Source organism: Diabrotica undecimpunctata, chromosome 9, assembly GCF_040954645.1.
Source record: "Diabrotica undecimpunctata isolate CICGRU chromosome 9, icDiaUnde3, whole genome shotgun sequence".
Classification (NCBI taxonomy): domain Eukaryota; kingdom Metazoa; phylum Arthropoda; class Insecta; order Coleoptera; family Chrysomelidae; genus Diabrotica; species Diabrotica undecimpunctata.
The window spans coordinates 21,616,316-21,643,169 of record NC_092811.1 but is presented as its reverse complement, the minus strand read 5'-3'; the positions used below and the strand labels follow the sequence as shown (position 1 = coordinate 21,643,169).

The 26,854-nt window shown below is 34.8% G+C and overlaps 1 protein-coding gene across 1 annotated transcript in view; it reads left to right on the top strand.

The window, feature by feature from the left end:
- nrm (neuromusculin) overlaps positions 1-26,854 on the top strand; it is a 671,433-nt gene that overhangs the window by 517,674 nt on the left and 126,905 nt on the right. The window contains exons 4-5 of the mRNA XM_072544107.1: positions 12,654-12,814; positions 26,179-26,208. Of these exons, the coding sequence (XP_072400208.1) occupies positions 12,654-12,814; positions 26,179-26,208 (191 nt within the window). The remainder of the gene's footprint in view (positions 1-12,653; positions 12,815-26,178; positions 26,209-26,854) is intronic.

Genomic DNA, 26,854 nt, shown 5'->3' with positions numbered 1-26,854 from the left:
GACGATTTTCTCTTAACGTGAGATCATTTTTAAACACGATTAAAATTTCAGGACATTAGAAGAACTAACAATAGATGACGGTATTTTACATTTAATGTAGAGTAGTAGAGGATATTTTACATTTAATGTAAAGAAGAGCTGTTTCAGTTTTTATTACCCAATGTATTTCTTCTTTTGTTAGATTTACACAATTTAATAGTAATTTTTTAGTTTAAGTTTCCTTTTGCTCCAAATTTAAAGAATATTAACGGAATTACGCTATTGGTTATCACGTTAGAAATGTTTTAGAATGATTTTCGAAGTGAAAATTGAAACGTCAAATAAACTTATTTTAAATTAAAATTGTGTCTTATTTTCAACAAAAATAGTAAATTAAAATGAATGAAAAATACATAATAAAAATCAGACATTCCTGGTGTATCATAAGATCTGCGAGTAAATTGAAATACAAAGCTTTTGTATTTTTAATTTATCCCGGCGACTAATTAATTAGTCCCATTTTTTTATTAACAAAATTGAGAAAATATCCTATTTTTACTTGCAACCTTAAGATTTTAAATCACGTTTATATTGTTTTATTGTAACATTTTTTTTTATCATTAGATAAGTAACTAGTTATTATATATTACTTTAAGATTAATTTAAAAACCTTTTGCAATTACCGCAGCTACGTCAATGTCCGTATCCAAAAATCTCCCTTTTTGCACCTCGCCGAAACGAATAACGATGTTTTGGAAGTAGACCTAGAATCTCATATTTTATATAGGTCTTATTATTGTAGTCTGTTTGGTAGGAGAGGTGCCGTAACGGTACTTTAGATTTTTTATCTTTATAGACCGAATTCTTCGTAAATCTTTGAGCTTTTCTAATCCTTAAAAGAAGTACCAAAACATGCAGAATACCTGATGATTGCTTTGTTAGAAATTTGAGAGCAATCGTCATTTTTTGGGAACAAAGAACATTTAGGCCCCTTTTTCATAGCGCTAGGAAGAGAGTATTCAAATTTGTTAAACTTCTTACTTCTTCTTCAAGTGCCATCTCCGCGGCGGAGGTCGGCAATCATCATAGCTATTCGGACTTTTGAGACGGCTGCTCTGAAAAGTTCATTTGATGTACATCCGTACCACTCTCTCAGGTTGCGCAGCCATGACATTCTACGCCTCCATATGCTTCTCTTTCCTTGGATCTTTCCCTGCATAATCAGTTGGAGCAAGGTGTATTTCTCTCCACGTGTAATATATCCGAGATATTCTAATTTTCTTGTTTTTATTGTATTTAAAATTTCCATTTCTTTGTTGATCCTTCCCAGAACCTCTTTGTTTGTGACGTGTTCTGTCCATGATATTTTCAGAATTCTTCTGTACACCCACAGCTCAAATGATTCCAGTTTTTTCATTGATGTTGCATTCAAGGTCCAAGATTCCATTCCATAAAATAAAGTCGAAAAAACATAGCACCTCGCCAACCTAACTCTTAGTTCCAGTTTTAAATCCTTGGTACATAGAACTCTTCTCATTTTGTAGAAATTTGCTCTAGCCTTTTCTATTCTTATTTTGATTGTAATCTCCTGATTGTAATCATTTGTGGAGTTAATCATTGTTCCCAGGTATGCATATTTGTCCACTTGTTCGACGTTGGTTTCGTTTATTAGAAGATTCTCGTTATTTCTTTGAGTTTTCGATATTCTCATAAATTTCGTCTTCTTGACATTAATTGTTAGAACATACTCTTTTCCATACTCTGCTATTCTGGTCACCAGTCTCTGAAGATCTTCAATGTTTTCGGCTAAGATCACAGTGTCGTCCGCATATCTAATGTTGTTAATGGGAACTCCATTTACCTTTATTCCAGCTGTTTCACCCTCAAGAGCTTTTTTCAGGACCTCTTCGGAGTAGGCATTAAAAAGAATTGGCGACAATACGCATACCTGTCTTACTCCACATCTAATTTCAATTTCTTCTGACAGCTGTTCGTTAACACGTACTTTTGCTTGCTGTTTATAGTATAAATTTGATATGATCCTAAGGTCGTTGTAGTCAATCTTCTTTGATTTCAGGACATTCATTAATTGTTTATGTCGTACTTTATCAAATGCTTTATTATAGTCAATAAAACATGCGTATATATCTTGATTGACGTCCAGGCATCTTTGTATTAGTATATTAAGTGAAAAAAGAACTTCACGTGTTCCTAGGCCTTTGCGAAAACCAAATTGTGTATTATTAACGTCTATGTCCGGTTTGTGATATATTTGGTTATGGATGACTTTAAGTAGTAACTTTAGCATATGAGACATTAAACTAATGGTGCGGTAATCGCTGCATTCTCTTGCGTTTTTCTTTTTAGGGAGACAAATAAAAATAGATGTTAACCACTCTTTGGGTAATACGCCTGAACTATAAATTTGGTTCAAGAGTGTCACTAAAACATCAATGTGCCTCTCATCTAGAATTTTTAGGATTTCTATAGGAAGCATATCAGGTCCAGGACTTTTCCCACTTTTCATTGATTTTAATGTGTGTAATATGTCTTCTTTTGTAATATATGGACCTATTTCTTCTGACGTAAGTTCTATGTGCTCCAGATCTCCTCTTTCATCATCGAACAATTCGTCGATATATTCTGCCCATCTTTGTATTTTCTCGTCCGTATGTGTTATAGCAGTACCGTGTCTATCCAGAATTGCACAAGTGGGATTTTGTTTTCTTAGTCCTGCCAGTTCTTTGACTTTCTTGTGTAGGTTAAACAGATCAAATTTATTTTGAAGGTCTTCGATCTCTTCGCATTGGTCTTCAAAGTATTTTTCTTTTGCCTGCTTTATCGTCTTCCTAATCTCGTGGTTTATCTCTCTGTATTTATTGTTATCCTTGTTTTTAAATTGTCTCCGTTGTTCCATCATATTGAGTATCTCGTCATTCATCCATTCCTCTTTTCTCCTTGAGGAAGTCTTTAGTATTTCTTTACAGGGTTCCAGTAGACAATCTTTTAGTCGATTCCAGTACTCGTCAATATCATTGGTGTTTGTGTTCAATTTGTTGCAGTTCACATGCAGTTCATGTTGGAGGCATTCTTTTACTTTAGGTTCTTTAAGTTTTCTTGTGTCTATTGTAGGGATTCTTTGATGTCTTTTAATATTTTTAAGGGTGAGTGTAATTTTGGCTATAAGTGGATTGTGATCTGAGGCCACGTCTGATCCAGGATATGCTTTCACGGCTTTAACAGCATTACGGTATCTTTCATTGATCATAATGTAGTCTATCTGGTTCCTGACTACTTTCTCCGATGTATCTGCGGGTGATCGCCATGTATACAGTCGTCTGTTTGGTAACATGAAAAATGTGTTTGTAATAATAAAGTTCTGCTCTTGACAGAATTGTAACAGACGGTCTCCTCTCTCGTTTCGATTTCCCAGACCATAGTTTCCTATACACTTTCCGCTTTGTCCCTTTCCAATCTTTGCATTGAGATCACCTAGGACTATCGTGATTTCTCTTGTTTTCGTTATTCTAAGTACCTCTTCGATATCTCGATAAAATAATTTTACTTCTTCTTCGTCGGCATTCGCCGTAGGAGCATAAACTTGTATCAAATTCAGTTTGGCATGAGATGTCACTAACTTCAGTACCATTACTCTTTCTGAGATAGGGAAATAGCATGCCACCGCTCTATGCGGTAAACTTCTTACAAATAGCTTTAATTCAAAGAGAACCTTTTCCACAATATGGTACAGTTATTATTATATGGTAGCCAGCTTTAACCACAGATCAGGAAAATGTTGTCGAAAATAGCCCGTAGATTACTCTACTTTGGAGATAATTGAAGCTAATATTAATAATAAGATCACTTACAGTAACTCTGGATGATGTTGCCTCTTAAATAGCACTGAATTTAAACTGTACTCAACTTTAGTGTCAAACACTTAAGTTAATTTATAATGTATATTTGATGTACTCTTAGACTACCCAATGAAAAGTGATCCCCTTTTTCTTAAATTGGACAAACTATCCCCTAGAATAGGATCACCCCCACCTAAAGAACTTCCTCTTAACAAGAACCGACTTATTTTTATTTTCGGCGGAAACATATAAACATAACGGTATTTTTTAAAAATGGAAGCGAAAAGGCAGATAACTGTACCATATTGAGGAAAAGATTCTCTTTAAAGTAAAGCTATTTGTAAAAAGTTTAACAAATTTTATTACTCTTTTCCTAGCGCTATAAAAAAAGAGGCCTAAATGTTCTTTGTTATCAAAAAAAATGACGATTGCTCTCAAATTTCTAACAAATCAGCCATCAAGTAATCTGCATATATCGGTACTTCTTTTAAGACAAAAAAACTGAAAGATATCGAAGAATTATCTATATATCGGTCTATAAAAATACAAAATCTAAAGCACCGTTACATTCTCATAAAGGACTATATCGGGGTCTCTCATTTGTTTCGGCGAGGTGTAAAAGGGAGATTTTTGCATACGGCCATTGGCGTAGCTGCGAGAATTGCAAAAGGTTTTTAAAATTAATCTTTAAGTAATATATAATAATAAGTTACTATTCTAATTATAAAAAAATGTTGCAATGTTTGTAACAAAAAAAATTTAAAAAAGAGAGAGGTTCTGGAATCTGTAAATATTTAGGATGTTAAAATCGTCGATAACTATTTTCGCGTTGTTAATTATATAAAAAAAAGATACTTTTGGTAAAAGGTTATATTTACTCAGTTTTTTTAAATATATTGTTATGATTCATTTTATCAATCAAAGATAAAATAAAAATTTGATTTTGTTATAGAACGCGGGCTCATAAATTTCCAACGCCCTGTACATCGATTTCTAAATATTTGTTATAAGTAGTTTTAAGCAGTGGGTTTTTCCATAATGAGTTTTACCCTGAAGGACTGAAAAACATTAGTAAATACTTTAAAGTGAATAGACAATTGTTTCCCGGTATTCGTAGATATAATATTTTAAAAGCCTTTGTTTTTTGTTTCGCTGGAAAGGCCAAAAGCCCCCAGGTACCTAGTTATTATATTTAGACAGTAAGTCACAAAAAAACCGTTATCATTTTCAAAGAGTTTGTTTACAAGCGATGCTTGGGTTTTTCTGATATCAATTAAGAGGCGGGATATAGAAATATTCTGATTGGTTAGCGAGTTTGGAATGGGAAAAGTAAATGTTTTGAATGTTTGGAGTAAAAAAGATTATTATTTGATGGTCATCGGAGAGAAGCAGTTGAAGTTTTGTGTAGTCAATTTAGAAGCAAGTGCCAGTAGTTTAATAATTAGAAGTGATTGGCTGAAAGGTGGAACGAGAGATAGATCTAAGCTGAGAAGTCTAATACCTCCTGGATTCTATAAAGTCCAAGTGAAAGATTGTTAGTATATGAAAGAGAGGAGAGAATTTTGGAGTTTGTTGAACGAATACTGGTAAAAGAGGCCTGCTCGTGTTTTGGAGAAAGAGTTTGCTGGTATGCTGACAGGTGGACACTTAGAATGGAGAAGGCTTTGATTGGTAGCCTAACATTATCAACAAGGGGAAGCTGTTCTGGTCGAAAGAAGACATCGTCGTGTGTGAGTTAAAAGGTCAGTCAATAATTTTTATGACATAATTTTTTTTGTGTGTTTCAAATAAAAGAATCTATACTATCAGAAGAACAAAAATTATCGCTATTTAAGATACCATCAAGTTTATAAAAGTTTTTTTTTCTTAAAAGGATAATTATAAATATTGCATAATAAATTTAAAAGGTTTCTTTTTATAATATTCAGAATTGTTTGTACAAAAATATATGAACAAAAATTGCAATATTTAAAAATATTCATATTATTTTTTTTTGATAATAAAACATATTTGTATTTGTATATTTATGTTATTTCTATTTATTTCCTTTCCTTATTGTATCCCGAGAAGGAACAATTAAGAGATACTTGAAGCCACGAGAAAAAATAAGTATAACCTAAGCTGATTTATTATTTTTATAAAATGGCACCCTGAGATTGTTTTTTTATATATGAATATGAGTTAAATAAAAAGTAAGAAAAGGCAGATCATAATAATATCATTATGAATAAGTTTTAAGAATTGGTATACAGATTTTTATTTTAAAAACTTTATATTACAATACAAATGAAAAAAAAAATATTTTAAAACGGTTTTCTGATAAACCATTATCTAAAAGAGTTTTTGTGTTAGCTAATATTTAGCAATCCAAAAAGCTCCGAAATTGGATCCATCCCGTAGGTCTTATTGGCTGCGTGGGAACTTCGACACATGTACAATCGATGAACTCTTAACTCTGATCGATTTCTGAGTGAGAATCACATTTCCGTGTTGCTTTTATTAGTTTTGCTAGGCACCAGATAGATTAAATAAAGCGTGCACGCTTATATTGGATCGTGTTTTCTCAGTTTTGAAGTTCGGGTAATTATTTCTATGCATAGAGTAAACATCGTTCTGATCTAATATACAAAGCAAACAAACGTATGGCTTACATTAATCGATGATATTTCATACGTCATTTACAATTCCGTGAAATTTCGAAATTAGTTAAATGGATCGACGCTAAATAAGCATCATTTAGCATTTGGAATAGTTTGGTAATAAGTCATTATAATAAACTTACTTGTTTTAAATTTTTCTAACTTAGAAATATGGAAAAATGTATCTATCATAGGTGATAAACTATATATAGTGTGGAAAAAGGGTACACTATTTTAGCAAAATTGATCGGAACAGCTATTAACAGCTAACTGCGAAGCTAAAAATTCTAATTTTTTTCTGTTGGGCTAAAGTAACTTTTACTATAGATAAATTCACATTCAGATGGCAGCGTTCCAGAGATAGGCCTGTACTTTCTATATGCCAGAAATAACTACATTGTTGTCAGTTTTTAATCGTACCTACAATCGTACGTTATGGGCCGGCTCCTATAAAAGAATTATAATTTCGGAAATATTTATGAATGTGAAACGGAAAAATACTACATTTTTTTAATTATATAATTTTTCTGTTGGTATTTTAAAAATAGAAAGTTATATTTCGGAAATCTGGTCTTTTCGGAATTATATCTTCTGTTCAAAATTGTTTACAATTCGTGGAAATGAAATAATTATTTGTATAATCCGTTTTTGATCTTAATGTCCTTTTAATGACACACTTTCTCTACCTGCATTTACAGTTACAGACATTAAAAAATAATTTAGAATTAAAAAAATATACCTATTTATAAATTCAAAATTATTGTCTAATGCCAGCAATTATAAATTCAGGTAAATACTTGAGAGTCATTAAAAGAATTTTCAGTTGATATCAGACGTTTGTGTCGTGTCAGTGTCAAAATGGCCGCGAGTGTAATAAAATTCAAAAACGGTAATTTGTTAAATAGTGAATGCAAAAAAATAGTGTTTAATGTTTTTAACTATTTATCAAACAGTAATAATGATAAAAGTGTATCAACAATAGTGCGGGAAGTTTCTGCTATGACTGGAGTCTCTGAGCGAACGATATTCCGATATAGAAGTGAAAGTAAAAATGGTCCACTCGTAACTCCTATAAGAAAAAAAAGAACCGGTTATTTGAATAGTCGTGAGAATAGATATGATGAAGCAACTCGGTCTAGAATAAGACAAGTAGTGCACGGTTTTTTATGGACAATATTCCTCCAACCCTTGACGTAGTACTAGAAAAAATTAAGCAAATGGAGCATCTTCCGAATTTTTCCAAGAGTACGTTGAGAAGACTATTGCACGACATGGGTTTTATATATGGCAAACAAGGTAGAAATTCAATATTAATAGAAAAACTTTATATGGACGAATCATGGGTTAATACTGGAATAACCAATGGGCAAGTATGGCAAGATACAACAATAAAAAATAGCCGACAGGCTTTCGTAAATGGACTTACCACAGGTTTAAAAACTCCGACCGGAAAAGGACCAAGATTTGTTTTAGTCCATGCAGGAAACAAAGACGGATTTGTTGAAGGTGCTGACATCACTTTTCTTGCCAAAAAAGGTGCTGAAGATTACCATGAAGAGATGGACGGAGATCTATTTGAAAAATGGTTTGAAGAGATGTTAATACCGAATCTCCCAAAAAATAAAAAGAATGTCATTATCTTGGACAATGCATCTTATCACTCTAGGAAATTAAATTTTCCCAAACAATATTGGGTGAAACGTCAAATTAAGGAGTGGCTCTATGAAAAGGACATTTATTTTGAAGAAGATTACTTAAAAAATGAACTTCTGGAAACTGCTAATGTATTTAAAAATATTTATGACAAATACAAAATTGATTGTATTGGTGAAAAATACAGGAATCACAGTGACGAACAATGCCGCGTAGATGTACATATCTTAAAACTTCCGCCTTATCACTGTGAACTGAACCCAATAGAAATGGTGTGGAGTGAAGTGAAACGGTACGTGTCCTCTAAGAATTCAAGTTTCAAACAAAACGACGTTAAAACATTGATTTATGAAGGTTATGATAAAGTACAGAACAATGGACATTGGAAAAATTACGTCAACCATGTTATAAAATTGGAGAATAATTTTTGGACAGTAGACAACATTCAAGATGACATTGAACCTATTAGAATTTCATTAAACGATGACTCTGAAGATGAACTAGATTATGAAAATGAAGATGATTGAAAATTGTTTTTCGGGGGTATTCTTTTCTCAGTAAAGGTAATAAAATATTTAGTTGATCTGGTTGAAATGTAGCACACTTAAATAACTCATTAATCGACATAATTTCAAGTAGTTATATTAGACGTCATTATGCAAAAAATAAAGTTATGAACTCATTAATCGACATAATTTCAAGTAGTTATATTAGACGTCATGATGCAAAAAATAAAGTTATGAACATTTAATAAATTAGTGCACAATTGAGGCCCCTAGAACACAAGGGGTGTAAGTGCCAAAAACAAAGTTTTGAAAAATCTTTGTTCAAAGTTCGATATAAATTTAAAAACCTAGGTAGCACTTTTTCAGTTTTCAGCATGTTTTCAATGACATGTAATTTTTGATGGTGTTATTGTTGTTAATGTAGAAAGTTTGAAGCCAAAAGTACGTGCCTGTTGTTAGATATCAGTTGCTAAGTGATAAGCAACTGCACTTACACCCTTGTGTTCTAGGGGCCTCAATTAGGGGTTTTTTGCAATTATCTCAGTCATTTGTTTATGTATTTTAATTTACAAACTAAAAAATTAAAAAACTGTTTAAGATCTGCAACATTTATTTGAAACATTTTTCCCTAAAATGCACGAGGAACAAAATAGGCAAAAAAAATGATTTTTTCCAAACTTCATCTTTCTTTAAAAAATAAACAAAGCAAAATTGGCTGTAATTCTTCAAGGAATTATCATCAGTTATCCCTTATCTACCGTTTAGAACATTAAAAAACCTGTAGAATATTTTTCATATTTTTTTCCCTATTAACTGCGGTATTATGTATAAAAGCATTTTAGGAATTATTACCATTTATTTCATTCACGAATTTTCTATTAACAACTTTAGCTTACCTAAACATATCTTAGTTTACCGTGAGTTTGGCCCTGCTTATTTTACAAAAGTAGCAAAACTTACAATGGCAGTAGAATTGGCAACGCTGTTATCCTATATCCGTACACTGCCATCTCAACGTGACTTTATCTATAGAAAGGTGTATTCCAAAATAGTTTTGCACAAACTAAATTAACTTATAAATTAAAAGAAAAAAAAACTACGACCAAAATTTAAAATCGGTTAAAATGACCGCAATGGCGTTGACTGAGAAAATAACATGGCCGCTCTGGCGTAGGTAGACAAAATAACCTGTTTACGCCAGAGAGGTCAGCTGTAGCGGTCACCTCTATTCTTATGCTAAAGAAATAGTTCGCGAGTTTTAGCTAGTTAATGTTAAACTGTTATTGCAAGTGTGTGACTACTAGCACTACAAGAAGTACGATGGAAAGGAGAAGGAAATATCAAAAAGAAAAACTACACAATATACCTACTACTCGGGAGAAAACAAGCAAGGGAAAACGGCACAGCATTTATGGTTAACAATAAAATTAGGGACAAAGTTATAAAGTTATAAAATTTAAAGCGATAAATGGGCGAATGTCATATATAAAAATAGAAAGCAAACAAGACAATATGACTATCATAAACATATATGCACCCACAGAAAATACACAAGAAAATAATTAAATTGAATTATATGAACAACTGGAAGAATTATATAAAAGGTTACCCAGAAATGATATAGTACTAATGGTTGGTGACTTTAATGCAAAAGTAGGCAAAGAAAACCAGTATAAGGAAGTAGCAGGGAAAGAAACCATTCATGACCAGACAAACGATAACGGAAAAAAATTATGCCAACTAGCAGCAATACCAAACAGATACATTATAAGTACAAACTTCATGCACAGAAGAGAACATAAAGTAACATGGTTGATACCTGGTACAACAGATGACAATCACATAGATCACATACTAATATTCAAAAAATGGAAAGCAATAATGCACGATGTTAGATCATATAGAGGAGCAAACGCGGACACAGACCATTTTCTAGTAATGGGAGAAATCAAAATAAAGATAATTAAAGCAGAGAGAACAAGACAAAACAAAAGAAGATGGAATCTGAAGAAGTTAAAAGTACAGGAACTAAGACAACAATATGAGACAACCCTAGAGGAAAATCTAACAGAAGCAAATACCACATGGAAATATATAAAAAAATCCATTTTGAATTCAGCTGAAGAGGTGCTATAGACAATCCTTTCACTGTATTGGAAGAAATAAATTATTTATTAAAATGAAAAATCAAGATATACCAGCAAAATTATTCAGATTAACAAAAATGACCATGGATGGAGCTCGAGCTAAAGTAACAACAGAAGTATGTAGCACAAAATAAATTGCAATAGAAACAGTCAACCACATTATTCAACATAGCAATAGAAGGAACAGTCAAGGCCAGCAAAATTAAAGGAACTATAGCCCACTCCTCAACACAAATAGTTGCATACGCAGATGATTTAGTTCTTATTAGAAGAGACAATCAAAGATTAAAAGAAGCAGTAACAATCCTGGCAAAAGAAGCACGGAAAACAGATCTAGAAATTAATAAAGGAAAAACAAAATATCTACTCTGCTCTAGAAGAGAAGATAACAGGACGAGAGAAATCAAAATAGAAAACTACACTTTTGAAAGAGTCCAACAATTTAAATATTTGGGAGTAATAGTGAAAGCCCAAAACAAAAGAAGTGAAGAAGTAACGAAACGAATACTAGCAGGCAACAAAACATACTGGAGATATCATAGGCTCATGAAGGACAAGAACTTATCCAGAACTACAAAACTGAAAATATACAGAGTTGCAATCAGACCAGTACGCAGCTGAGACAATGTACCTCACGGAAAAAGGTAAAGAAAAATTGAGAATTTTCGAAAGGAAAATCCTCAGAAGAATTATGAGCCCGATAAGAATGGACAACGGAGAAATGAGAAGAAGAATGAACCATCAACTAAGAGACATAATGAAGGGAGAAGATATAGTTAGATTTATTAAAGCACAGACGCTGAGATGGCTGGGACACATAGAGAGAAGGAAAAATACTGATTAAGAAGATCACCAGATGGAAACCAGTAACTCAAAGACTAAGGGGAAGACCCAGAGAGAGATGGGAGAATCAGGTCATGAGAGATATCAAAATTCTGGAAGTGAGAAACTGGAGGGAACTATGCACTTATCGAAATGAGTGGAAGAAAATTGTAACGAAAGCCAAGTCATACAACAAACTTTGACAAAATACAAGTGGAATGCGGAGTGATTCACCGCAATAAGCGAATCAGAGAGCTCTAAGTAAGAGCGGCAAACATTCCACCCGGAATAAAAAGTCCTGATGATGATGTATATAAGTATTTACGAGGTATTAGATATTTTATGTGTACAGGCATTTTTTATACAATTAATTTGCTTTATTTTGTTTACTCTCTTATTTAACTCAGTTGAATTAATGAGTAAAGATTTTTGAAACGAAGCGCGTACGGTCCTGATTTATCAGTCTATCGCCAAACTACCACACACCTACCACTGTGCCGACATGAGCGGCATCGCTGCGCGCCGTAAGGCCAACACTGCATCCTATTTGTGGCTTCTACTATAGTAGCGATCTCTTGCTTCATATAGAGGTCCGTAATATGCATGCCCATCTTAAAGTGCTAATAAATATAAACATTCGTATCTTTTTGATCATCAGTGCAAGAAATACAGGAAACAGTGTTGTCATTTTAATAGGTAAAGCCTAATCGTAAAATTACCGCGCGTTATAATTTGAATTTTACTTTAATTTGAAAACATTTAAATACATATCTTAAATACTACAAATTAATTAAATAATCTGATATATTTGAACTTTTTATTACCTACTTACGGCGGCGGCAAAACACTATTCTGCAAATCACGTAAATATTTTCTGTGTTTCCCTACTGAGAGACACCTGGAAGACGTGTTGGATGATATTCCTAAAAACTCACTATACTTAATAAATCACTTTTTACTATACTTTTAGATCTTTTGTTAATTGATTATCTTTTTAAGATATTCTTAAAAAATAAAATAAAAACTACCTTAAATTATGTCTTGTTACAGTTCGACCACTCGGCATAAACTTGACAGGAGTCGAAAATCACGTCGTCCAAGGGACCAACGTAAAGTTGGACTGTAAAGTATTTAATGCACGACCAGCAGCGACAGTACGATGGGCTAACGGTTCCAATAGTATAAGCATCGAGAACAAAACAGTCATGGAGGTAAGCAGACAAAAATAAAAACTACCTACATAAATGTGATAATATTTTCTATTTTTCTGGTATAACTTGTCAATATTTTTTCTTTAAGAGTGTTTTACATATCTCTGTTTATTATTACAGATGCAGATAAACACTATTTGAAAAAAAAAACAGTCAACCCTATTTTTAAAGTATATTTTTTTATTCAATTATGCATATCAGTCATACAAGATCTTTAGAGGGGGATAAGTAACAATATACAAATAAAATATTTAAATATTTTTGTACAATTTAGTGAGTTAACAATGTTTCGCAGTTTTTGGGATAAAAAAAAATCTTCTAAATACCGTACCAAGTGAATCGTACCTGATGTGTGTTAAATTCAGAGTAGATGGAGTACAACAAAACGCAATTTCTCTTTTGGGGGATCTTGCCTCCGGATGTATCCACGGAGTTCTTCCTACCAACTAAAACCACTCTCGGCTTACGCGCGAGGCACGTCCTTCCAAACCGTTCTCTCGCACACGCAGCTACCGTTTCGCTTCTCTTTTTTCTTTCTCTCCGTTGCTTATGTTACCTATTCTTTAAACTCATTTCCCCCTTTCTTTCTACTGTCATAAAATTGTGTGCTCCAAAGATGCCTACCCTTGCACATAGCTCTTTTCTAGCACACAGTCTTCTGCTGTGTCGCTTATTCTGTAGTCCACATAGTTACCATATATTGCTTTGCCTATCCTCTTAAGGTATGCTCTAAATGACCAGTGCAAGCAAGCAAGCAATTAAATTAAACCCAACATGAGAGACTTGTTCACCCTTTGAAATTATGTTCGGGTGTAACAATCCATTGGAGCGAGGTGTATTAATTTGTGTATAAACAGGAATCACACCACTCTACAATACTCCAGACCATCCGTTCTCCCCTGTAGTACTCTGATGCACGATAGGGGCACAACTATCAGCCAAATACTCTTGATGTTGGAGTTCTGGGTAATAGAACTCCGACATGGTTCCCTAACCGATCAAATTTAGGCTAGCTTTAAGCGATTTATTCCTGTTATCCTCTTGTGACATGTCCGCTAAACTGAAATTGCTTGCTTGGACCTCAAGCCTCAAGCCTGGGATGTGCTCAGTTTGGAAACTTGAAGCTTAAGGGTTTGAGCCCTACATCACGAATTTTTTAGGTTATGTTCATTTTTTTGGTGGCTTTCGTCGATTTTTAGTTAGTATTTTTTGCCTTTTTTGGTGGCCGAAGCCGTTTTTTTATGTTTTTTTAATTGATTTGGTAGGATTTTCTAAAAAAAATCCTAATTATTGGGGCCTATACAGTTTTATATATCTGGGGTTTGTTTTTATTTTCTCTAGGGTTCATTTTACTATCTCTCCGGGCATATATCTGTTGTATTCTCTCTGTGGAGTCTTAATGACCAATGAAGAAGTAGTTCGTGTTTTATATTTGTACTCCACCCACTCCTTTACGACCGGGATCAATGTTCTTGTTCATGCAGCTCTTTGCTCGTTTACGCACTCTTCTTGCCATTTTGTGTGGTTTCTCTTTTTTCTTCTTTCTTTTCTTGATTACTCTTGCCGTATGTTTTGGCTCTATCTTTAACCTGGAGGTGCATTGGTGGTATCGCGGCTGTTACTTGTAGGACTACCGTCAAGGTCGTTTTATATGCTATTATGACCCTAATAGAGCTTTTCTAATATTACCGCCTTTTGGGCTAATATTAGATATTTGTAGCAACAATTTGACCTATTGTAAATCATATGTATTTTTGGATTGATAGTGCCTCATTAGGTTAGACATTACATTTGAAACCAGCAGTAGGCACAATTAAAAATTAAATAAAATTTGAAAAAAACAACAATTTAGTATGATCATCATGTTGATTGACATTCAAAATCCAAGTCTTTTTTAAAATCTTAAAAAGAAGATATGAGTGTATTAAAAAATATTAAAACATTTAAATATTTCCGCTTAATGTAATTATGGACTAATATACATATCAAAATATTTACCCAGTTTAAAGGGCTGTTTGAGGTTAAAACGGAGCCGAATAATAGCGTCATGTAGATTAACGTTTAGACCATTAAGGGCGTTATCGGCAAATTGCTCGAAACATTACTAATAATCTTGTTATTCGATACTACTAAATCCTGAAGTGACCAACCACCTTACGAAGTTAATTTGTCAAATCAATCTCCTTCATTCGCGAAACGGCCCAATCCCAGTAAGTAACCATTATCACTATAAAGCGCATTAATCAAGAGGAGAATCGATTGCCGAATTCCGGTATATCGGCTTTCGCTCAATAGGGAACATTCTTGAATAACGTGATAACAGACTGACTAAACCCAGACAGGTTTTTATCTTAAAACAAAAAAAAATAATATTCTGATAAACATTAACAAAGAAAATGTCCCCTCTCAAATTATTAGTATGATTTATAATAGGTGAGGGTGATTGTAAAAAATTTATATTTTCTTATAGTCGTTCTGAAAAATAAAAGCGTCAACACTCGTTAGCCATGTTTTATTGCTGTATATCATCTATAACTAGGACACTAATGGGAGAGTAATATATTTGTTATACCATGACATTTTTATAGACATAATTTTCTTTTGGCGCAGTAGTTCATTATCATCATCATCCAGCCTTCATTTATCACGTTTATTGCTGGACATAGGCTTCCCTTAAACTCCTTAATTCTTTACGATTTTGTGCGTTTTGTTGCCAATTTTTGGTGATATTCCTGATGTCGTCAACTCAACGTGTAGGTGGTCTTCCTGTACTACGTCTGTCTGCTCTTTGCCTTCAGTTTGTTATGTTGTTTGTCCATCGTGAGTCGTGCGTTCTCGCTACATGGCCTGCCCAGTTCCATTTCAGTTCCGCTATGTGCTCCACAACATCAACAATACTGGTCCTTCTTCGCAGATCTTCGTTTTTTATTCAGTCCCGCAACCTCATTCTCAGCATAGACTGTTCCATTCGTATCTATGCCACTGTCAATTTCGAGGCCGTAGTCTTGGTTAGAGTCATAGTTTTCGCCCCATAGGTCCTGACCAGTAATACGCATTGATCAAATACTTTTCTTTTGAGGCTAATTGGTATGTTGGCCCTAAGTGTGTCTCGCAGTTTGTTAAAGTCTGCCCACGTTAAAGTAATTCGTCTTTGGATTTCGCATGTTTGGTTATCCCTGCTGATTCTTATTTCATGACCCAAATACATATATTTCTCCATCAGTTTTATCACTTTGTCTTAAATAGTTAAATGGTTATTGGGGACCATATTTGTCATAAACTTAGTTTTGGTCAAGTTTATTTCACTTCTCCACTTTCGAACATACAAAGTTCAATTAATTTAACATATCTGTGGCTTCTCCTAAATTATCTGTATTAAGGACAATGTCATCTGCAATACGGAAATGGTTAAGCTTTTCGCTGTGTATTGTTACTCCTATGTGATCCCAATTGGCCACCTTAAAGGCATACTTTAATGCCGTTATAAATAATTTCGGTAACAATGTATCTCCTTGTCTTATCTCACGTTTTATTTTTATTGGTCGGATTTTATCGTGTATCTAGTGGCATTTTTGTAAATATTTTAAATAAGTTCACTATACCAGTGGTCAATCCTGCAGTATGGAGGTGGTCATTGGTACCATAATTTGAATGGAATCCTGCCTGCTCTCTCGGTTGGTAGAAATCTAATTTTTGTACTTGTACCGTACTTGTCAGGTTTGCTCTTCATATAAACTCGGAATGGTGCTTTACCTCTAAAAGGCACGAGCTGCTCATCTACACATAGATGGTCGACTGGTTAAGTGATTTCTTACAATTAGAAATAAAAATATTACATACATCTCTTATAGGGGCCGGTTTATCTACTGATTTTCGTTCTTGTCTGATTTCAAAATTGTCAAAACGTATAAATGAAATTATTTATTTGAACCTATCTCTTGACATAGCAGCTGGTATTATAGGACGGCAATTAGCAATAGGGTCTCACCAAAGCACATCGATCGCCTCTTTCGATCCATGAAAAGCTCTAAGTATAAGCAATACTCCAATATAGGCTTGAATCTACAGAATCAACGCAAACATACACTTTAGTTTTATTTTGGTTTTCACTATTCCATTTATCGTAATACGCTTGAGCCTTCCGATTAGTTTCCATGACAATTATGTTTAGAATTTCGTGTGAAAAAAAAACAGAAGGAAAGCGTTTTTGATACTTAATATATTATCACTGTAATTTGAAAGTCCTAGAGCATGTCTACGAATATTGGCCTTTGTGCGTTTCACTTTTGTGTTTTTTGGCAACCTTGACCAGTCAGTTCCATATTTAGATACATATTCCGGTAAACTTTGAGTCAGTAACTGTTGGTTCATTTTACTCTAATGCTTTGATCAATAATAAGGTCATTTTCTCCTTCCACCTCTCTTACATTGTCTTTATTTTTCAAATCACTTACTGTATCCTCATTGATATCAAGCTCTGGATCATCAATTTCAAGTAAACGTAAAAGTTTACCTTCATTCAGTTGCTTTTGGCTAGATATAAATGAAACGTAGCTCATGTTTACAATTTTATGCACTATTCACAAATACGACAAGAAACCAACTGACACTGGAACTTAATATATGTATATTATTTCGTTAATTTAAACATGTACAAAAAAAAAATCATTTTATATGACATAAACGGCTGGCGGGGTATTATGAGATCCCAGCTTATAAAATTAAAGTTTAAATTTAATCTAACCGTTAAATGTTTTTGTAGGGATAATTTTTTATCAATACAATATATAAACTACAGATATATGGAAGACTGTCGATTAAAAATTAAGATCTATACAGTAACAGCCAAAAATTGTGATCTGTGTTGACTTACGAAGCGAAACCATTGACCATGACAAGGAGAACGGTGCAAACAATCTGTGTGGCTTAAAGATCAATGGAGCATGCTCTGCTGTGTGTTTCACTGCAAGATACGGTCCCAATCCGCCAGCTACAAAGATCAGATGTAGCTGTTGCTCTAGAGAAAATAACAACATTGAAGTGGGCAGGTCACGTGGCTCGAATGACAGATTACAAATGAACAAAACGGATAATGGAATGGAGACCAAGAGATAATAACTACCGTAGAAGAGGTCGTCCAATAACACGTTGGACTGATGATCTAAAACGTTGCCATAAGAATTGGATGCAACAGGAACAACATCGAAACAGATGCAAAATTATGAGGAAGATCTATGTCCAGCAGTGGACAAACTTTTTTCTTGTATACTTCTAGATATCCAACAAAAAACCATCACAATAATTGACACATTTTACCACTACGTTTGGATCTACTGCGTCACAGTTTCTTCGATTTTCGAATATAAATAACCGACTGAATATTTTTTTGTATAGGATTTTCTTAACCTTACTATTTTTCTAAATTCATTGTAGCATTACAATTTGGAATGTCTGACAAAAAGACAGAGTATACGCCCGTGGGGTGACAATTCTCAGTCGACTGGATGCGCCCTGTCGACGGTTAAAACTTTCCTTATTCGGTTTTCCACTGTCTTACGATAAAAATCAGCGTTTTGCTGGCGAAAAATATGTCTCAAGATATGACTTACGGGGTTATCTGGTGCTTGAAATTAAGAATTGTTACTCGCTAGCGACCCCGGTGCCCGTATCTTTTAATTTAAGTCAGATTTTATTTCTCGTAAATCTTGATTTTTTCGCCGAGCTTCTTTTTTATTTCGTCCGAAACTTATGTCGCTTAATACAAAGGGACTCATTTCATTAATTTGAAAGGACCAAAATGTGTAATAAGTTTGTTAGCTTGATTTGTAATAAAAGACACCGAAACGTACTTTGGTATATAATTCATTCAATATTTAACTCATTTTGTCACTAAAATATTTTTGGTTTCTCTTCTTCTTGTTCTTCTATCTTTTAAAACAGACAGGTTTCGATCTATTTCTTTAAAAAAATTGCAGTGCATTAAGACATATATATTAGGAAAGGAAAAAGACAGTTAAGATTTAATTGCACGTACAGTGCGTCTGTGTATCCACCTTATACGTCATCATCATCATCATCCAGCCCCATTTTCACATCCATTGTTGGATATAGGCTTCCTCCAAACGTCTCCAGTTCTCTCTCCATCCGGTCCATCGGGTGGGTGGTCTGCCTCGACTTCGCTTGTCGGCTCTTGGTCTCCACTCCAATAATCTCTTCGTCCATCTTCCGTCTTCCATTCTAGCAACATGTCCAGCCCACCTCCACTTTTGTTTATTGATTCGCAGTATAATATCGTCTACACCAGTTCGTCGGCGTATCTCCCCATTTCTCACGCGATCTTTCAAGGTCAGGCTCAGCATTGATCTCTCCATTCGCCTTTGTGTTACCCTCAGTTTTTCGGCAGTAGCTTTCGTTAAAGTTAGGGTCTCTGCTCCGTAGGTCAAGACTGGTAAGATGCATTGGTTAAATGCCTTCCTTTTCAGGTGAATTGGGTATTTGTTTTAAAAATGTCTCTCATGCTTCCATATGCCGCCCATCCCAACGTGATTCGTTTATTTAGCTCTGTATCTCTTCGCTGGGAACCATATTGGTCATCATTTTGGTTTTCTCGAAATTTATCTCCAGCCCAGTTTCTTGTAGTATATCATTCAGTTCTTGGAGCATGTCTTTGATCTCTCCCAGATTATCTGACAGAAGCACGATATCATCCGCAAAACGTAGATGGTTTAATCTTTCTCCATCGATGAATATTCCTTTCTGTTGCCATGTTAGTCTTTTAAATGCATACTCAAGAACGGTAATAAACAGCTTTGGTGACATGGTATCACCTTGCCTGACTCCCCTTTTTATCTTTATTTTATTAGTTGCTGAATGTAGACTTATGGTTGTTGTGGCATTTTCATATATATTTTTAACTATATTACAATATCTGTGGTCGACCCTGCAATATTTTAGTGCTCTTAAGATGGACGGTAGTTCCACTGTATCAAACGCCTATTTAAAGTCTACAAATATCAATGCCAAGGGACGGTTATATTCGTTAGTTTTTTCTATCAAGGTTTTTAGGCACTGCAGGTGATCGTTTGTGCCGTAATTAGGGCGGAAACCGGCTTGTTCCCTAGGTTGGTAAAAATCCAGCTTTGTCTCTAATCTGTTCGTTATTATTCGGGTGTTTAATTTATAAAGATGGTTAAGGAGACTGATTGGTCTGTATCTTTCCAGGTCTGCTATATCTCCCTTCTTGTGTAAGAGTACAGCTATTGAATTATTCCACTTTGTTGGGATATTTTGATTCCATAGGCATAGATTAAAGAGCTTTTGAATTTTGGTTATCAGTACTGAGCCTCCTATCTTTATCGCTTCCGTGACGACACCGTCCTCCCCCGGAGCTTACGAAAATACCTTATACGTATTTCGCCCTAATAGGGCTCTTTAGAGACGATATTTACAGTCGCTCTGAACGTGAAAATAAATCTTTTCTGTCTTAGAAAGCAAGTCTAACATGGCTTCGTATAGACACAAATAGCGACATCTGATATTAAAATCCGTAAACTAATTTTCGAAACCAAATTCAGATTTTTGCTTTAATCCTTTACCTCTTCCTCCTCAATATTTATTTCTTCGTTTGTCGTCACCTCTGGTGTTGGTGTTTCATTATCGTCACTTTTAGCAAATAGGAATCCAAAGTAGTCTACCCATGTTTCCTTCTGAATAAGTTTCATTTTTATTAGTTCGTTTATCTCTCTTCTTTGTCCTCTGATCAATCTCCATATTTCTTTTTGTGTTTTGTAGAAATCGTGTTCCATCTGTTTTGAGAATCTCTGCCAGTGTTCCTTTTTTATTTGTCTAACTAAAGTATTCGTTTCATTTCTGATTCGTTTATAGTGGTTGTATGCCCGTTGTGTTTGTTGTGTTTTACAAGCTATCCTCGATGTTATCGTTTTCTAATATTTCATACCCAGCGGTCTTCTGTGATATTCTTTTCCTGTATAAGTATTCCGTGGATTCCGTATTTAGTCCTTCGACTTTGATTTTTATTTGTGTTGGCGCCGCTCTCTTGGGGGGAAGTATTTCAGGACGATTCTTATTTTATATAATACTAGGCTATGGTCGCCACCTACATCTGCTGAGTTGAGCCATCTTACATCGATTATTTTCGATGGATGTATATCTCGGTTGGTTATAACATAATCTATCATAGATTTTTGTCCACGGGTGTTATTAAATGTATATTTGTGTTGGTCTTTCTGGTCAAAAAATGTGTTGTTTATTCTTAGTTCGTTCCCTAAACTAAAAACGGTCCCAGGAAGACATATGTTTAGAGAGGAACTTTAACTCAAAACAAGAGAACGTGAAATAAATAGCTGGGAAGATATAGCAGATGTTTTGACAGAAATAGCTGAAGACAAACTGAATATAAAAGAGAAAGATAGAAAGGAATGGATATCAGATGAAACATGGAATCTTATCGAGGAAAGAAAACAACGAAAAAAAGATATCCTGCAAGCAAGAACTATAGAAAGAAGAGCACACCGACAACAGGAATATCAAACAATAAATAAATCAGTTAAAAGAAAAGCAAGAAGAGACAAAAGAAGGTGGGCTTAAGAACTTGCAAAACAAGCAGAAACAGCTGCACAACACAACAGAACTAGGGAGCTTTACCAAATTACTAGACGACTAACACAAAAAGGGTCCCACTGTTCGAACATTGTAAGATCCAAAACAGGCGAATTGCTTACTACAACAGATGACCAAGTAGAGAGATGGAAAGAGCATTTTCAGGAGATGCTAGGTATTTCCAGAGATAACGCAGACGAAATAGTCGAAAACCCGCAGAATATAGACTTGCATATTTCTTGCGAGGCCCCTTCCAAAACGGAGATAATAACAGCTATCAAATATCTGAGAAACAACAAGTCACCAGGAATCGATAACATTGCTGCTGAAATGCTTAAAGCTGATCCGCATCTAACTGCTGAACTTTTGCTCCCCATAATCCGAGAGGTGTGGGAAACAAACCACATTCCAGCGGGCTGGAAAAAAGGTAACATTATCAAGCTTCCAAAAAAGGCAACCTCACACTGTGCAAAAATTGGAGAGGAATAACCTTGCTTACTGTCATAAATAAAATTCTTGCGACCATCATACTGAAAAGAATAACAAACAAGGTTGAGTTTCGAGCTAATCAAGCAGGCTTTAGGCCAGAATCGTCCTGCATAGACTACATTAATACTGTGAGGGTAATAATGGAACAATCGGTTGAATGGAACACACCCCTATACATGGTTTTTGTTGATTTTGAACGTGCCTTTGATAGCTTGTTTCACGCTGCTCTATGGAAAATTTTAGAGCTAAGAAACATCCCGCAAAAAATAATTTCTATTATAAAGTCACTATATACTGATGCGAAATGCAGCGTGACACACAATGGGATCAACAGTGACGAATTCAACGTACTTACTGGAGTTAGACAGGGATGCGTGCTTTCTCCGTTTCTTTTTAACATAGCTATAGACTATGTTCTCTCCAAACTAGACTTCGACACAAGAGGGATACAATGGACGTTAACCACACGCCTAAGCGATCTAGAATACGCGGACGATATCTGTCTATTAGGTCAAAGGTTCCAAGATCTGGCTTACCAATTGGAAACACTTTCCACTGAAGCCAATAAAATAGGTTTGAAAATCAATATTAGTAAAACCAAGTCCATGAGAATAAATGCAAGGAACAACACGCTATTTACTATCGACAATATGCAGATTGAAAATGTGGAAAACTTTACGTATCTTGGAAGTGTCATAACAGAAAACGGAGGTACAGAAGACGATATTCGTATGAGGATACGAAAAGCTCAACAAGCTTTCAGCACGCTCAACCCTGTTTGGAGATCTGGCGACTGGTTTGTGAATGAAGCTGGTATCGTCGGTGTATCGTCGGTCACTCGCAAATTAAGAGTGTAAGGGATTGATGCTCATTTAGGCTATATATAGGTGAAAATAAAGAGATTAAATCTAATCTGCTGCTATATTTTACCGAATATAGAGTACGAGAATAGCTTAAATGTAACCATGAAAGAGGTTAGGCGACTGGATGACGAGTGCGTGGTGCTCGGCTACTTCAACGCAAAATCTGCGGAATAGGTCTCACCTATCACTGACACTTGGGGGCAGATGTTAATGGAATGGATCGGATCACTAGATCTTGTAGTTTTAAAGACAGGTTTGAAGCCAACATTTGTGAGAGACGATTCCAGATCGTACATCGACGTCACCCTCGCTACGCAGCTACGCTACGCCCTGTCAATTTCTGGGCAGTACTGGTCAAGTATAAATACCGGCACGAAATACCAATTCATCGGCTTCTCGATTGGCAAGTCTGAAGGCCCAAATCTTGCCTTCTCAAGGTGCCGGGGATATCAGGTGGACTAGGTTGTATATGATGAGAGTTTTGGGGTCACAGAGCCTTAAGATTAACGGCTGAAAATAAACCTAAATAGATATTTAAATGGATTAGGCTATTCGAATAAACTTTGATTCACAAGAGGTTCCAATTTAAAATAAAATGAAGGTCGACATATTTTTTTTTTATTTTGACTGGGTTATTCCTCGGGAATGTTATAGTAAACCACGAAAGCTCGATAAAAATAAAAGACGTGAGAGTAAAGCGAGGCGCAGAATGCGGCACAGATCACAAACTAGTAATCGCGTGGATGGAATTCCCCTTTATATGGACCCAACAGTAACCGACCCAGGGAGAGTCTGACCAAGTTACGGCTCCAGCTACACATGTCAATACCTGCTCAACCCAAGAAAAGAAATTTAAAATCAATGTATTAGAAGAAGACTCAATAAAAGACCTATATAAGCGAAGATTGGACCAAAAGCTAGAAGAGTTTTGGTATGAAACATTAGAACAAACATACGAACACAAAAAAACCAGCATGAAGACAGCAGCCCTAGAAGCTCTTGGAGAAGTGGACCAAAAATACACCCACCAAACTACGAAATTAACCGAAGACACACTAACATGCATAAAAGAGAAAAAAGAACTCCATATAAAATACCTGAAAACAAAAAACTATGAGGACTTGGAACTATACAGAAAAAAAAATAAAGAAGTGAAAAGAAAAGTGGCAAATGAAAAAAATGAAAGATGGGAAAAAACATGCACAGAGATAGAACAGCACATAGGAGGAACGAGAAATTGAGAGTCATGGCGCATCTTAAGGTCGCTCCAAAGAAATAAGACAGAGAAAATCAAGATCGGTCAAATCAAAGAAAACGAATGGCAAGAATACTATAAAAAATTGCTAACTGAAGACCGCCCCGAATTCAAACAATCAGAAATAGACGGAATAGAAATCTACACACATGATGAAATCGAATTAAGCCTAGCTGAGGTAAAAAGAACGATCAAAACTCTAAAGAACAAAAAAGCAGAAGGTCCCGGTGGAATACCAAATGAATTGATAAAAAACGGATCGGAAAAGTTATTCCGTATGATACATAAAATGTTTGAGAGAGCACTTAATGGAGAAGACTTACCAACAGAATGGACCCAAGCATATATGACATCAATATACAAGAAAGGAAATAGAAAAAACTGCGAAAACTATCGGGGAATCAGCATTATATCGTCTATAGGCAGACTGTATGGAAAGACCATAAAGGAAAAATTAGAAATATATATACAAGATAAAATCGGAGAAGACCAGGCAGGTTTCACAGCGGGGAAAGCATGCTTAGATCACATTTACACGGTCGAACAACTAATAGAAAAAAGAATGGCCAAAAATAGATCGGTCCATCTGGCTTTTGTTGATCTTAAGAAGGCATATGACTCAATACCTAGAACCAAGCTATGGGAAGCAATGGAAGACATCGAAGTTCCACGAAGATTAATAAACGCGGTAAAAGCACTCTACAAGAATAACGAAGTAGCTATCAAAACGGGCAATAGAATATGCAGTCCATTTAAGACGACAAAGGGACTACTACAGAGTTGCTCCACATCCCCCACCCTGTTCAAAATATTCCTGGAAAAAAACCTGAAACCATGGAAAAGAAAGTGCGAAGGAATGGGTATACCAGAAAGGAACGAATATCTATATACGCTAAGTTTTGCCGACGACCAAATAGTGATCGCACAAGACGAGGATGACCTCAGTTTTATGATGAGAAAACTGGAGCAGGAATATACAAAGAATGGGATGGAAATAAACCTAAAGAAAACTGAATACCTTACAACGGAGAATACAGAAATAAAACAGCTGGAAATAGACGAAGGTAAACAAATCAAAGGAACAGACAAGTATTAGTATTTAGGTTTCATAATATCAAACAAAGGAACAACGGAGGAAGATATAAAAAATAGACTAGGACAAACAAGAGACTGCATACGAAAATTGAACCCGGTACTATGGAATAAGAACATCAGCATGAAAACAAAGAAAAAAATATATAATACCATGACAAGAAGTATCCTCACTTATGGGTGTGAAAATTGGACAATAAATAAGAAAACCAAAAACAAAATAAGAGCAACAGAGATGGAATTCCTAAGGAGAAGCTGCAGAGTAACAAGAAGAGATAGAATAAATAACATGGAGATTAAGAGGAGAATGGGAATGAACTCCGACATAATAGACTACATCGAACAGAAGAGGTTAACCTGGTACGGACATGTCAGAAGAGCAGACCAAAATCGGTGGATAAGTAGAATAACAGAGTGGAGCCCGATAGGAAGAAGAAAGAGAGGCAGACCCCGAAGATCTTTCAGGGATGAAGTGGACGAAGCAATGAGTAGAAGAAACCTACAGGAAGGGGACTTACTAAACAGGAAAAATTGGAGAAAACGGTTGAGTGAAGGAACACAGTGAAAACTGTGGAATTCCTGTTATATATATATATATATATATATATATATATATATATATATATATATATATATATTCCTCGGGAATGATTACCATGATTATTGACTTGTAATATAATCTTCTATAATAAAAAATGGAATTTATATTATTTTAAAAATATGGAGATTATTTTTGGAAAAACTCATTTAAGCTACAGTTAAAAAGATTTTAAACGAAGTTACATATATTACATATAAGGTGTTTATATTTTCGTCGATTTTTATTTTCCTACAGAAAACAAATAAAGATAAGGGCTCATTACTTTTCTGCGTACATCATTTTAAAGTCACAAACGAAAGAACTCATTATGTTAATCCAATCTCCCCTCAAAGGTTGACTGTCTAAAAAACTCATACTTCCTTTGACAAGCTAACCGTGTTAATAGGTTTTTTATTTTTTCTGAAAAGACACAAGCATACAAATAATAATGTTCTTTTTTTTACAGTCCCCAATAAACACGAAATACGTGGAGGAGGTAAGAAATAATGACCTTTAGGGTGTTTTATGTGCACGGCGGCATGGTAGTAGTACGAACATTGGCGTAGAGTGCATGAATATGTAACGCGTTTGTAGTATTTTTTTCTGTTTTTAATAATTAACATATAGAGTAGTTTTTGCATGACAAATATTTAGGCTTATATACTTATATTAAGACTATAAAACATGACTTATTAGTAGAGATCAGAATAAAATTACTTTTCAATAGAAATAACAATTAAAATACCTAATATGTACGACTAAAGCCGGACTCAAACAATTCGTGTACTTGGCGAATAATCGTCACTTGCGTATACTTATCATGTCGTGTGAGTGAGTTGCTCGTACAATTATTTGTCAATCGTTGGTTTTCCATATGTTGTCGGTAAAAATGACCCGAGTCAAAGGCATCGATTATTCGTACACTTGCGAAGTACATACTTGTCGAGGCGATCAAACGAAATGTATAAATAATTGGCAGTTACTGCGACTATTCATTTAGTTTTCAAAGACCTCAGGAGCGTACAGACGTTTTATTTATGTGTGTGTGTGTGTGTGTGTTTTTTTATTTGAAATGGAGTGGACAAATGACGTTGTGTTGCAGTTTCTTGATTTTTATAAAAATGAGCCGGTCGTCTCGATGA